Source organism: Bos indicus, chromosome 25, assembly GCF_029378745.1.
Source record: "Bos indicus isolate NIAB-ARS_2022 breed Sahiwal x Tharparkar chromosome 25, NIAB-ARS_B.indTharparkar_mat_pri_1.0, whole genome shotgun sequence".
Lineage (NCBI taxonomy): Eukaryota > Metazoa > Chordata > Mammalia > Artiodactyla > Bovidae > Bos > Bos indicus.
Genome location: NC_091784.1, coordinates 5,584,510 through 5,597,333, shown reverse-complemented (window position 1 = coordinate 5,597,333; position 12,824 = coordinate 5,584,510). Strand labels below are relative to the sequence as shown.

General features: G+C 50.5%; 1 protein-coding gene across 7 annotated transcripts in view; it reads right to left on the bottom strand.

The window, feature by feature from the left end:
- Window positions 1–12,824, bottom strand: part of RBFOX1 (RNA binding fox-1 homolog 1) — a 2,439,741-nt gene that overhangs the window by 2,101,679 nt on the left and 325,238 nt on the right. For all 7 annotated transcript variants that reach the window (XM_070779612.1, XM_070779617.1, XM_070779611.1 and 4 more), the window contains exon 3: window positions 8,535–8,594. In XM_070779612.1, the coding sequence (XP_070635713.1) occupies window positions 8,535–8,594 (60 nt within the window). The remainder of the gene's footprint in view (window positions 1–8,534; window positions 8,595–12,824) is intronic.

The window sequence follows — 12,824 nt, the reverse complement described above, 5'->3', positions numbered from 1 at the left end:
CCCCAACAGCTGAGTCCAGCAAAGTGCACAGAGCTGAAAAAAACAACAATAATAACAATATGAGTTAACCCTTCTGAAGTGCCCACCCCCTAACATTATATCTACATTAACTCAATCCTCACAACAACCCGATTTATCAACTCCAGACGTGGAAAGTGTGGGGCAGAAAGGTCCAGTCGCTTGCTCAGTCCTTCCATCTGGAGTAAGAGGCAGAGCTGGAAGTCAGTGCCCGCAGCCCAGCTCCTGAGCCTGTGCGTGTAACCACTCCACAACCCTGCCCTCTGTCTCACAGGCACTCCTGGACCCCGGCACCTCCACGGCAGAGCACGGTTGCCCAGAGTCAACCATGCCCTGAATTCACAGAACAAGATGCTGGTCTAAGAGCTGCTGTTGTTGCAGAAGTGGAGTCCTTGCTTTAAGCCCTCACCATCACTGACTCCATGCGCCCCTATGTCTATCAGTCAGCATGGTAATAACCACATCTGCCCTCTGGGGCATGACAACAAATCACAACTTATACTTTCAGAGGGCTTTTAGCATGCAAGTGGGATTTATATTCATTGATGGTAGGAGTGATCATTTGTAAAAACGCTTTAGAAAAGTTTAGGGGTCGCATCTACTGAAACTGAATGTGCATCCCTTCCACACCCAAATATACCCTGTGGTGGATTCCCAAGATAAATGGGTGCATATGTCCATTAAACAGCAGGCACATGAGAGTGTATAGCCCCAAACCGAAGACAGCCCAAGCGCTCATCAGTTGGAGAGCGGATGAATCAAGCATGGTATAATCAATCAATGAAATACTATTCGACAATTTTACCGAAAACAGTCAATGATGCATGCAATAATGTGGCTGAATCTCCCAGGGATGAGGCTGAATAAGGTAGATGTGTATAGGGTCCATTTATATGAAGTTCGCAAATGAGCAAAATCTATCTTTGGTGGTAAAAATCAGGAGGGTAGTTGGCAAAAAGTAGTAGCGACTTCGGTGAGGCACAAGGGAGCCTGTTGGGGTGTCCTCCACCCATAAGACTGATCTTGTTATTCACTCATTCATGTCAGCAGCAAGCATTTATTGAGCACCCACTGTATTTTACACGCCCCCTCTGGAGACGAGGAGAACACTCATTCCCAACTGGAAGTACGACGCTCGCCTTGGAAACCTCTCAGAAACCCAGTATCTCCAGGGGGCACAGCCAACTTCGGGGACCTGGGGACATCGCTAAGGAGATTTCCCCCTTTTATCTGGCAGCGAGTGGTGCAGAGAATGGCAGCGCGGCTCATTAGAGCCGCAGACCTCTGCACTCGCTGAGCCCGAGGTCGCGAGCACCACTCAGCATTTCATCGTGGCAAGCCTGGCTTGCTTTCATCAGAACCACGTGGCCAAAATCATGTGCGACATTTTGAAGGGAAAAGAATTTAAGCCTCCATGTCTCACTGCCCTGAGTATCAGCTTTGTCCTTCTGCTCTTAATGCTGTTATCTCGTCCGCACACTTGGTGTTCTGCTGAGCAGATGCTATGGAAAGGCAGATCAGCGAGGAGAAGCAGAGTGCGCCTGGCGGCCTGGGTATCGAGCCAGTGACCCCTCTGCTCTGGAAGCCAGCTCCAGTGGGGTGCAGGAGAAGATAACGCCTGAGGAGGACCAAGGCTTCCCCCAGTTCCACAGCTCCCAAGCCCGGTCCCAGGGAGCTCTTTCTCAAATGCAAATCGGATAAGACAATCATGAGCTTAAAACCCTCCAGTGGCCCCACGTGGATCACAGCCAAAACCCAACTGCTTGCCCACCGTGGAGCATGGGGCGGGCGGGGAGGTGGGTGACAGTGTCCACCCCTCCTGCTCATCCCTGGCATCCCCTACTCTAGAACCTAAGCCAGGTGTAAATCCATGCCCACGCTTCCCCTGCTCCTCCACAAGTGTGATGACCCACCCTTGTCTTCAAGATGCTTTGACATCTCTTCCATGACGCCTTCTCTGACTGCCTATTTATGCCACTACTAAATTTTGCATTGTGCCTCCGCTAAGAAGCAATCAGATGGTGCCTCCACGATGGGTTTCATTGTCATCTTCCCTCGTAGACCACAAGCACTCAGAGGGCAGGATCTGGGTCTCTTTCATCTTTGTACCTTCCGACTTTCACCAGTAACTGCAACAGAGTTTGCTTAAGGGTGGAGGGTGGAGAAGGGGAGGAGCGTGGAGGAAGGGAGAGATGAGGAGGAGGGGAGGTGAGCAAGACAGCAGGTGAGGAAGGGAGGGGGAGTGGAGGGGGGGGCATCTAGTCGGGGGAGAAACTCAGTGCAGCCACAGAGACTTGGGAAGAATTGGAGGGCAAAGCTTTTCCGAGGGATTTGTGTGGACGGTTAGGAATCCAGACAGATTTGGAAGGGGTGGGGGTGGGGGCGGGTGACCTGAAGCAGAGGAGATGACCTGGGTAAGGTCCACAGTTGGGGAAGATGGCAGGTGGAGACAGGAGGACCTGGGCTGGAGGAGTGGCAGGGTGGGGCCCACGGCCAGCTTGGAGGGGTCCCAGTGTGTTCTCACATCCCAGGGAGCCACTGAAACGTGGAGGAGAGCGAACCCTAGTCAAGAGGCTGACCAGCTTGGGGGGAAAGAACTGGAAGAGGAGGACGGGTTAGAGCTCGTTATGTAATCCAGACGCAACGTAAGGAAGGCATGGACCTGAGCCATGCATCCACTGGGGATGTGCTGATGGGGGCATGGATAAGCTGTGCTGACTTCAGAGAGGGGAGTGCCAAGGGTACCAGGGGCCAGGAGGGCGGCAGCGCATCTGAATGCACAGGAGGAGAAGCACTGGGGAAGGTGGGCAGATGGGCAGCTCCAAGTGAGCTCCGGGAGACTCTGTGTCTCCAGGAGGCACCTGGCATTGGGGTGGTGCCAGTGCAGCCTCCCCTCCCCAACTACCAGTTATAATCGATGGTTCCACTCCTTCCTGCTGAGGACAGGAACAGCCTTAGGTGCACTGGGCCCACTGACTGGCATCCATAAATGAGGTGCTACCTGTCTCCTACACCTGGCCACAGGCATCACGACCTGGGGTCAGGGGTGGGGAGCTAAAAGAGGCTGCTGGACCCACATTTCACAGGTGAGCTGTGGGCAGAACTGGGGATGAACTCCAGCCAGATGCACCAGAGCTCATTCTCGTACGTTCTGCTCCCTCTTGGAAAGTCAAACAGGCCTGTCAGGACTCACGGTAACTATGAACCGGAGAAGAAACGACCAGCAAATCCGCCTCAAGAAGAAACTGGCTCCTTTTCCTTTTTTTCCTCTAGAATCTGACACAAAACCTTGGTCAGCTCCCATCAGAAGTAAAGTCTGGGCGAACCGGTGCCAGTGGAAAAGAGAAAGGGATTGTGTTTCCTTTCCAGAGCTTCCTTCACCTCCATCCTTTGAAACAACACAGATCACTTTTGCTAAGTTCCAAAAGGTGGCAGCATTCTATTAAATATTCATTTGCTGCTGAGGCAAATTGAGGAGGAAGTTGAGACAAGCAGACGGCCAGATGGCCAAGGTCAGGATATCTGGGGGTATCCAGCACTGATGGGGGGCTGGTGTGTGTGGGGGAAGCTGTGAGCCCTCTACTGGGGCAGGAAGGGAGGATCCTGGACAAAGAGACCCCAGACCACCACCCTTGACCCCAAGACAAGGAGTGTTTTAGACTCATCTTAGGACTGTCATAGCACAGGGGTAGCGGAGATCAGACCCCAGAGTGTTCCCCTGTTTATGCCGCTTACGGTGGAGAGTATTAGACCTGTGACACGCCTCTCACCAACAGCGAAGGTGATGGGTCCCACTCAAATGATTCTGCCAGGATGGGCAGACCCAAAGCAAGCGTGCCCTACAGACTGTCCCACCGGCCTTGAGAAGGGAAGCTGCCATGAGGGGGGCAGATGGCCGGGAGATGCAGGCAGCCTCTGGGAGCAGAGGTCCACCGCCCTCCATCCACAAGGGACTGAATTCACCACAGCCAGCTCCAGGTGAGACCCCAGCCCAGGCTGACACCTTGCTTGCAGCCTCGTGAGACCCTAAGCAGAGTACCTAGCCATGCCAGGCCTGGGCCCTGGACACACGATAACTGCGATACAAGCTGCTGAGTGTCTGGTGAATTTTTAGGTCACAAAAGGAAGTGAACACAGTGCATATCTGTCACAGAGACACATACAGGTTATGGACTACAGCTCTGGAATGAGAGAGAACAAAATGCAATAGAAATTTGGATTCTGCTAGTGAACTGCGTCATGTCTCCTGGATAGTACAGAAAGAGAGAAAAATGCAAGCAGAATGTTATTGTGCTGGGCAATGTCACCGCCAACTGCTTAAGGAGGCATTTATACCAGAGAGAACCCCCAAATCAAGTGTGGGTCTATCTCATGCCTTTTCTATTTTGTTTTTTTTTTTTCTTTTGGTCTCATTTCTCATGCACCTCTCGTCACGTGACCTTTTGGCCGCAGTGACCCCGATGTTTACATACAGGTAACATGACCTCAACACAACTACTTCACCCAGCACCTAAGCAAAGACTCTAGTCTGTTCTAAGATTTGAGGAATGCATGGCTCACTCAGATGTGGGTGCGGAAAGGCTGGTCTCCAGCCTGGAATCTTCCTGTGGGGTCTTTAGCAGGTGACTCTGACCAGGTGTGAGTCACCAGCCTTACCTGCTGACTCTGAAGTCAATCTGACACCTAAAATGTTCCCAGAAATGCTCCCTGAAATGCCAAAACAGAACCAAGTGGCCTTCCCCTCAGCTCAACTCAGCTCGGGAAACAGCCCAATCCAGGTTCAAGTTCAGACCCAACACCCATGAGCTGTGAGGCTCAGCATGTCACTCTCTGCTGAGTCCCCTCACCTGGGAAGTGGGGTCAGGAACATTTCCCCCTCAGTGGGCTGCTTCAGGGATGGGTGAGATCACGCACTTGAAATACTGAGCACAATGCCAGCTACTTCCTAGGTGCCTAGTAATGCTGGCAATCATTATCATTTCCTTATTCTGGATGCAAGTGAGTGGCACCCAACGTGTCCAGGAAAGACCCTTTCTGGGAGGCAGGACTACAGCAGAAAGCTAGTGCCAGAAGCTGCAGCGCCGGCTGGTACCAAGGGGCAGTGAGTGGAAAGACACCAGGGCCTGAGGCGTCCTTTCTCCTGGGGCAGCCAAGGGTCAGAAAGTGTCTTCGGACCCTGGTCCAGTCTTATAAACTGCATTTTCACTCCTCTAAGGGGACTGCAACATTTCTATAACAACTGAGAGTGAAACTTTATTAAAATGCCATCAGCTGTCCTAGAAATCTCCCTTGACAGCTCAGAACCCACCACTTAATTTTAAAAATAGTCATTGTCATTATTATTATTATTGGGTTGGCCAAGAAGTTCATTTGGGTTCTTACAGAAAAATCTGAACAAACTTCTTGGCTGATCCGATACTTTTACTATCAAGGAAAACAACTACATACTATAAAATAAAACAAAACCTGTAGAGTCAAAAAAAAAAAAAAAGCAAAACCAACCAATTTAGTTGATTTTCCCATCTGCCTCTCTGACATCTCTCTCTGCTTTTCAGAGAAAAGGAGATATATGAATCTAATTGCATATAATTGAAATTATATGCAATATAATATATAATGTCATCCAGAAAGGTTGGTCACCATATGACATAGGCTGCATTTCTCACTCCACAATATGTCACGAGCATCTTTCCAAGTCAATAAACATAAATCCTCACCATGAAATCCTAGCAGCAGCTTAGAACTGGACTTTATAGATGCTCATAGTTTACTTTTAAAAATTCCTTATTGACAGATATTGAGGGTGTACCTTTTTATTATTTTTGCTAATAGAATTACCCCTCAACAAACACTGCTTTCTCACACTCATACAATCAACCGCAAGGTGTCCATTCCTAGAAGTGTAATTACTTGGATCAGAGAGTGAACACACTTTGCACACTGAGACAGGTGCCATAAACCACCCTCCAGAAAGGTTGGTCACCACGTGCTGCCACCGACGGAGGTCATGCTGTGACTGCTTCTGCCCGTGACACGCTGGCCTGGGAGGCTGACCTGCGGATTCCAGGCAGGGAGACCCGGACCAGAGAACTGGGAGGGTCGAGGGTAGGGAGAGAGGGGATGCTTACCATCCTCTGATCTTCAGAGCTCGAATCCCAGGGAAACTCTAAAAGTCTGCAGCCTCCAGGGGGAAACACGTGGGACAGTATCCCATCAGCCTTAATGAGGCGAGGCTGGAGGCCGGAGGCTGGAGAATACCCAGCCCAGCCCAAGGAGGCTGAGCATCCAGGGGTGCTCTTTTGGAAAACAGAGCTCTCGGCCACCACTGGTCTTATTGTGAACAACAAGCATTATGAGGTGGGGGGTTTCTCCCCACCTATACGACTACTTCCGAAGAAGCTTCTGCGCTGCACCCCCAACTGCAGGACTCTTTGGTGAGTCACTTTCCTGCTCCCCATTTCATCTTCTCACCTGCTAAATGTTTTTAGGACCGTTTTATTTTATTTCCATAGTCTTAGTGAGAGGTTACCAGAATCCTGCATGGAGCATGGATGGTTCTTTTAAAATTATGAAAAGTGTGGTAGCCAACCTCCAAAGTGACCCCCCAGTAATTCAGCAGAGGTGACGGCACGTGACTCCCCAGGGCACAGGAGGCATCCTGGTTTCTGCCTTGCTCTCTCTCTCCCAGGATTTCTCACCCTGGGGGAGCCCGCCAGCCACGTCATAGGAGCCTGCCTCCACGTCACAGCTTTATGGAGGCGTCCACACACGAGGAACTGAGGCCAGGTGACAACAATGACCTAAGCCATCTTGGAGGTGGATCCTCTAGCCTCAGTCAGGCCTCCAGGTGGCAGCAGCCCTGGCTCATGAGAAACCCTGAGCCAAAACCAGGCACCAAAGCCATTCCCAGAGTCCAGAGGCACTGACACTGTGAGATCACACACATTTCTGCTTTTACCCTGGACTGAAATCTAGGGTTCCTTTTCAATGTGGCAAGAGGTAACTAACACACTTTCCCACTCTATCAGTTAGCTTCCCATCCACAATAGGGAGAGACAGTTTCATGGGCTTGGGGTGAAGCCAGAAGACTGTGCCCCAGCGACGGAGTGGCTCAGTAGGTAGATGCAGCCTCTGAGCCCTGGGGTACATTACTGCACTCCGGTCTTGATTTCCTCATCAACACAGTGAAGACAGAGATGGTGTTTACCTTATGGGGTTGTTGAGGGGGCTTAGAACAAAGAAGCAATGTCTGGTCAGTGGCCAGGTAGCACAAGAAAATCGGTTGTGTGGTTGTCATTTTTCATCATCTTTCCTCTTCTTCCTCTTCCTCTCAGCAACTCAGATAAATGTCTCTTTCAGGTGACCCAGCAGTGAGGTTTATTATTTTAAAAAAAAAACAAAACACAACCTCAAAATCTTTTAGGGGGAACAGACAGAGGCCAAAAGGTGGGACCTTGGAGATCCAGCTTTGTACAAAACACCAGCGTTGACTGGGGAAAAAGAAGGAAGCATTTCAAATACACAGCACACATATGGACCCTGCCCAGGACCGCATGAACATCTCTGATAAAGGAATCCACTCTTAGCCATTAATTTGTCACTACCACAGCATCTTGCCATATTCTTTCCATGTTCTTCTTATTTCCATACTATTTTTTTCTTTAAGTCAACTCATCTTTTTTAAAACTTTAATATTTTCAAAATACATTTCACTACCATAAAGAGAAAGCCAGTATCCGTTGCTATAAAGAGAAGATCATCATGAAACCACATAACAACAGTCAATACAAAACAACAGAAACAAAAGCCCATGTGCCCCTTGACGTCATCGCGGGGTCACCACTAATACACAGGCTGACTGCACTTCGGGATCTCACCACGAGGTTAAACATCCTGGAGACATCGGGCAGGAGTGAACTTGGAACTGTAAAGGCAGGGAACATCTCTGGTACCTGGTTGACAGGTGGCGAGGGGGAGGGGGAGGGCGGGTGCACAGAAATCCACAGAGATCCTAATACCAACCACGGTCACGTGCCCTGAAGCCCCCAATCCAACGCCACAAGGTGGGCCCCCCAAGGCACTCAGTACGCATCCCTTTCTTTACCGTGGGGACAGTCAAATGATAAACTTCCTTCCCACTTTCCCAGCACCTTGGGGCCCACCGTCACATCAAGAAGTAAAGAGATTAGCCCGTGGCCCCTGCCCTGGTCACTGTTTCTCCCGGGTTTGCTCTCCCAAGGGACCTGGCCCTTCTCAGAGGAAGGTTCTTGTCTTTCACATCATGTGCCAGGGCTGAGGCTCTGGCCCCAGGTGTTTCCTAACAGAAATTCAGTGAGTGCCTGGGAACATTTATTCCCCTCTCAAACCCAGTTACTTCTCCAATGAGATCAGTTTTAAGTTACAAACACACACACACACATGCACTCCCAGTGATGGATGATGGTGACCAAGAAGGCTGAAAAGGATGCAAACGCAGTTTCAAACTCTAATCTGTTCAACAAAATGCTTCTACTTACTGAGGCATGCGGACTGTTGTTGGCACTGGAGAAGCAAGCTGAATGTTCAGATGTGTCGTCCTGGCGAAAACAAAGACAGGAGTAGGTGGGAAAACGGGTTGAGGAAACAAATTCTGATTTGGAGTATCCCAGTTTAGCACAATCCCACAGCAAGCTCGCGCGCCCTCCCATTCCCCCTCTCCAGTAGGGGGTCTAGACCCTCACTGCCCAAAACGGCAGCCGCTAGCCACCACGTATGTATGGCTAGTCTCAACTGAAATGTGCTGCAAGTATTAATTACATAGCAGATTTTGAAGACACAAGAAAAAAAAAAGAAATGTAAAATATCCTATTAATATTAATATCTCAATAATATTTTATATCGATTACATGTTAGAATGATAATACTTAATAATATATAAAAATAAAGCATTTTAGCATGCTTAAATATATAAATATATTATGCATATTTAAAATAAAATATATTGTTACAATTAATTTCATCTGTTTCTTTTTACTTTTTAATGTGTCTACAGGAAACATTTGAATTGCGTACATGGCCCTCATGACATCTCTATCAGGCAGCACCGGTCTAGATTTTTTTGAATGTGGACACTCCATCCTAGCCTGAGGACACAGGTGGCAGTTTCATGGCTTCCCTGGTGGCTCAGTTGGTAAAGAATCCGCCTGCAATGCAGGAGACCCAGGCCCAACCCCCGGGTCGGAAGAGGACACAGGTGGTCCCATGAAAACCATGCCCACCGTTACTTCCACTATAACTTGCCACTGTTTCACACTTGCGACAGCTCAAGCCTATGGAGCAGCTGGGATGCTGTGTGCCTAGAGATCTTCACGCATTTTCTTCTTTAACCCTCACAAGGACAGAGGAAGGAGGTTTTGCTCTCAGCCCCATTTTACAGGCAGAGAAACACAAGAGAGGCTGAGAACTCATCCAAGGCAACTCAGTAGGGATGCTGTGGAGCCAGGGCCTAAACCAAAAAGTTAAATGGATGGGTGTTAAGCGCTGTGGCTCCACTCTCCCTGTGGGGCTTTTACCCACTTCTCCATGTGCAGCACACAGGAGCCTGTCATAGCCACTCACTAACCAAGTCTGGGGAGCTTGCCGCCCGAAAGATGCCTGCAGTGCCTATAGCTCCAAATTTTCATTAACGTCATCAGGTTTCACCTCAAGTCACCCCTTAAACCTCCTGGACAGAGACAGGGGCAAGTATATGTGTGTGTGTTCATGCACAAAAGAGATGAAGATATAGACAGAGACACAGAGACCAGAAGAGAGAGGGAAGGAGCTGGACCAGGCAGTTACTCAGACCCACCACACAGTCCTGAGAGGGCGGTGTCCGTAAACAGATCTGAACTCACAATGAGGAGGCAGACCCCGCTCGTCACTTCCCTTTCTGCAGTTTTCCCACAGCCAGTGGTCACGGGAAAAGCTGACGACCAGAAAGTCAAACCCGTGTTTGTGCCTCTCCTCCCTCTACAAGGAGCAGTCCTCACGCCGCCCCCCACCCACCACCCCCAGGTTACTAAAATGAAGTAATGAATTAGGGAAAGAAGAAAGGAAGGGAGGGGTGGGCTTAAGCATGAATCAGAGCCCCCAGACAGGGACTGCACAAAGCAGCCCCTGAGTGGAGAGGAGGAAGATGTGGCCAAAGGGGTGATGCTTCTAAGAAGACACACTGATTCTCCTTTGACGGGTGTCCTGTGGCCTGAGAAAGGCTGGGCTTTCTTACTTCCTTCTTGGCCTCATCTTCTAAATGAGCCAACTAAAAGCCCTGCTTGAGTGATGAGTTCAGCCCAACGGCAGATCTCAACCAGGACCACATCCAAGCCGTTACAGACCCCCAGGGGCCCCTGCCTCCTGGGCACTCCTTTCTTTGAAAGGGATCCTGAGGCCACAGCTGCCCCAGGAGGACCCGGCCTCCACGCACTTCCCGCTGGTCTAGGGACACACAGCCACCCAAGAGCACCCATCTCGGGCTCTCCCAGGAACAGGAACCAAGACAGAGACAGCCCCCAGGCTCAGGGATCTGAAACACTCCCATTCAAAGCCGGGCTTGGGTCCATGAGCTGAGCTGCTCAGTCGTGTCCAACTCTGCGACCCCATGGACTGTAGCCCACCAGGCTTCTCTGTCCATGGGATTCTCCAGGCAAGAATACTGGAGTGGGTTGCCATTTCCTTCTCCAGGGGATCTTCCTGACCCAGGGATCGAACCTGGATTTTCTGCGTTGGCAGGAGTGTTCTTTACCACTAGCACCACCTTGAGTCCATAGCAGCCACCAGCTCTGGAAAGCTGAACTCAGGGTTAAGCCTAAATTAAGAGCCTTAATTTTAATAGCATCACGGATTCAACGGACATGAATTTGGGCAAACTCTGGGGGACAGTGAGGGACAGGGAGGCCTGGCGTGCTGCAGTCCATGGGCTTACAAAGAGTCGGACACAACTTCATGACAGAACAACAACAAAAGAGCCTCCCAGAGGAAGCTGATTGGAAAGGAAGAGAGGCCCCTGGTGAGCCGTTCCTCCCACCGAGGCAAGAACCCCTGGGCCTGGGAAGAGACAACTTGTACTCAAGCATGACCTTACTTGGGAACCTGGTCACCCAAGAAATTTCTATCTGCCTGGCCCTGTGAGCCTCTTCCTTCCCTCTGCCCCCTCCTCACTTCCCCCACCTCCCACAAGCAGGGGCCTCCTCTCCCCCAAGACCTGAGCCTGGGATCCCAGAGGCCCGGGCTCTGCTCAGCTGACCCTCCCTCACTATGCCCTACCTCCTTCCCAGGTCCATTATCGGGAGTAGAGACACCTTCACCCGAGGAGGTGCAGGGGGCACCAACTCAGTCTGTCGCCCTCCACGGGCCCCTTCTGTCCTCCCACCTCTTGGCGGCGTCTCACACCCGCAGGGGTTCACACACCTGCTGCACTGGCAGCCCCCACACCGCTCAGCACGGTCCCTGTTTATCCTGCACAAAGCAGCTGACTCTTCGCCCAAGCCCCTGGGTTTCCTTTACCTTGAAAACAGCGAGAAGCATGTGAATAGGTTCAGAACTAGATTACGGAGACAGAGATGAGAAAAGAGATGTTGTCTCTCAAAGAAGGGTGAGGAAGCAGCCGTCTGATGCTGTCCTCGTTTCCAGAAAGCCCCTCTTGTTCCCACCCCACCCCCCACCTATAAACATCTACAGCTTCTGACTCAAGCTGGTCCATCCTGATGAGATCTTTCAGCAGGAGAGAGACCTAACTGCCTCCCCTTCATGGGTCAAGGACCAGGCCCCCAAGCTGGCTGTATCCCTAGATGCCAGCTGTCTCCTTCCCTGGGCCTCACGGCCTCCCTGGAAGTCCAGTATTCTGCCCCTGGAATTATTGTCTTTTTTGTGACTGGGTTTACAGCTTTCAGAAGCTGGGGTACAAATTGCCAGCAGTGGGCACTGAGCCAGTTCAAACAATGACCGAGGTGGAGAGCCTGCAGAACCACCAACCATCACCTTCTCAGGGATTTGGCATGAACTGGTGTGAGCTTCCAGAGAGCCATGATTGGTGGCATTAGAATGCGATGTTCCCTGCACAAAAATGAACTGTAAAGGGTTTATCCTTCAGGTTGGGCTTCCCAGGTGGCGCTAGTGGTAAAGAATCTGCCTGCCAATGCAGGAGACACAAGAGATGCAGGTTTGATCCCTGGGTTGGGAAGATCCCCTGGAGAAGGAAATGGCAACCTGCTCCAGTATTCTTGCCTGGAGAATCCCATGGACAGAGGAGCCTGGTGGGCTACAGTCACGGGGTCACAAAGAGTCAGACATGGCTGAGTACACACACCACCACCCCATCCTTCAGGTTAACAGTAGGCCATGACCTTGGCTAGCTAAAGCCTCCTGAGTAATGGACAGAGGGTGAGGTGTCGGGGGTATGGTGGGGACCCAGCAGTGGACAGTAAGACCTGCAGGAAACTCAGCTATGAAAGAGAGGTGGGATCAGCTCTTCAAATGGCTGCTACCCAATTTCATTACATCCTAAATCATCCTGACCATGAGGGTTTGATACTCCTTGAAAAGTCTGAATGCTGAAAGAAACAGGGAGGGTTGAGAAGCCTGTGAGGCCAGATCGTGGTCCCTACGTGATCCCAAGCAACACACATTTTCACCACCCCATGAAGACTGCATTTTCAAAAAAAAAAAAAAAATCAAACCAATGCCTTAATTTGTGGACCAATTAAAGGACATAATGTATTCAAGCCACTCATGTAGGTATTTGTCACCTCAAAGTGGTGACGAGCTCTCTCATTACAAACCCCAAACCC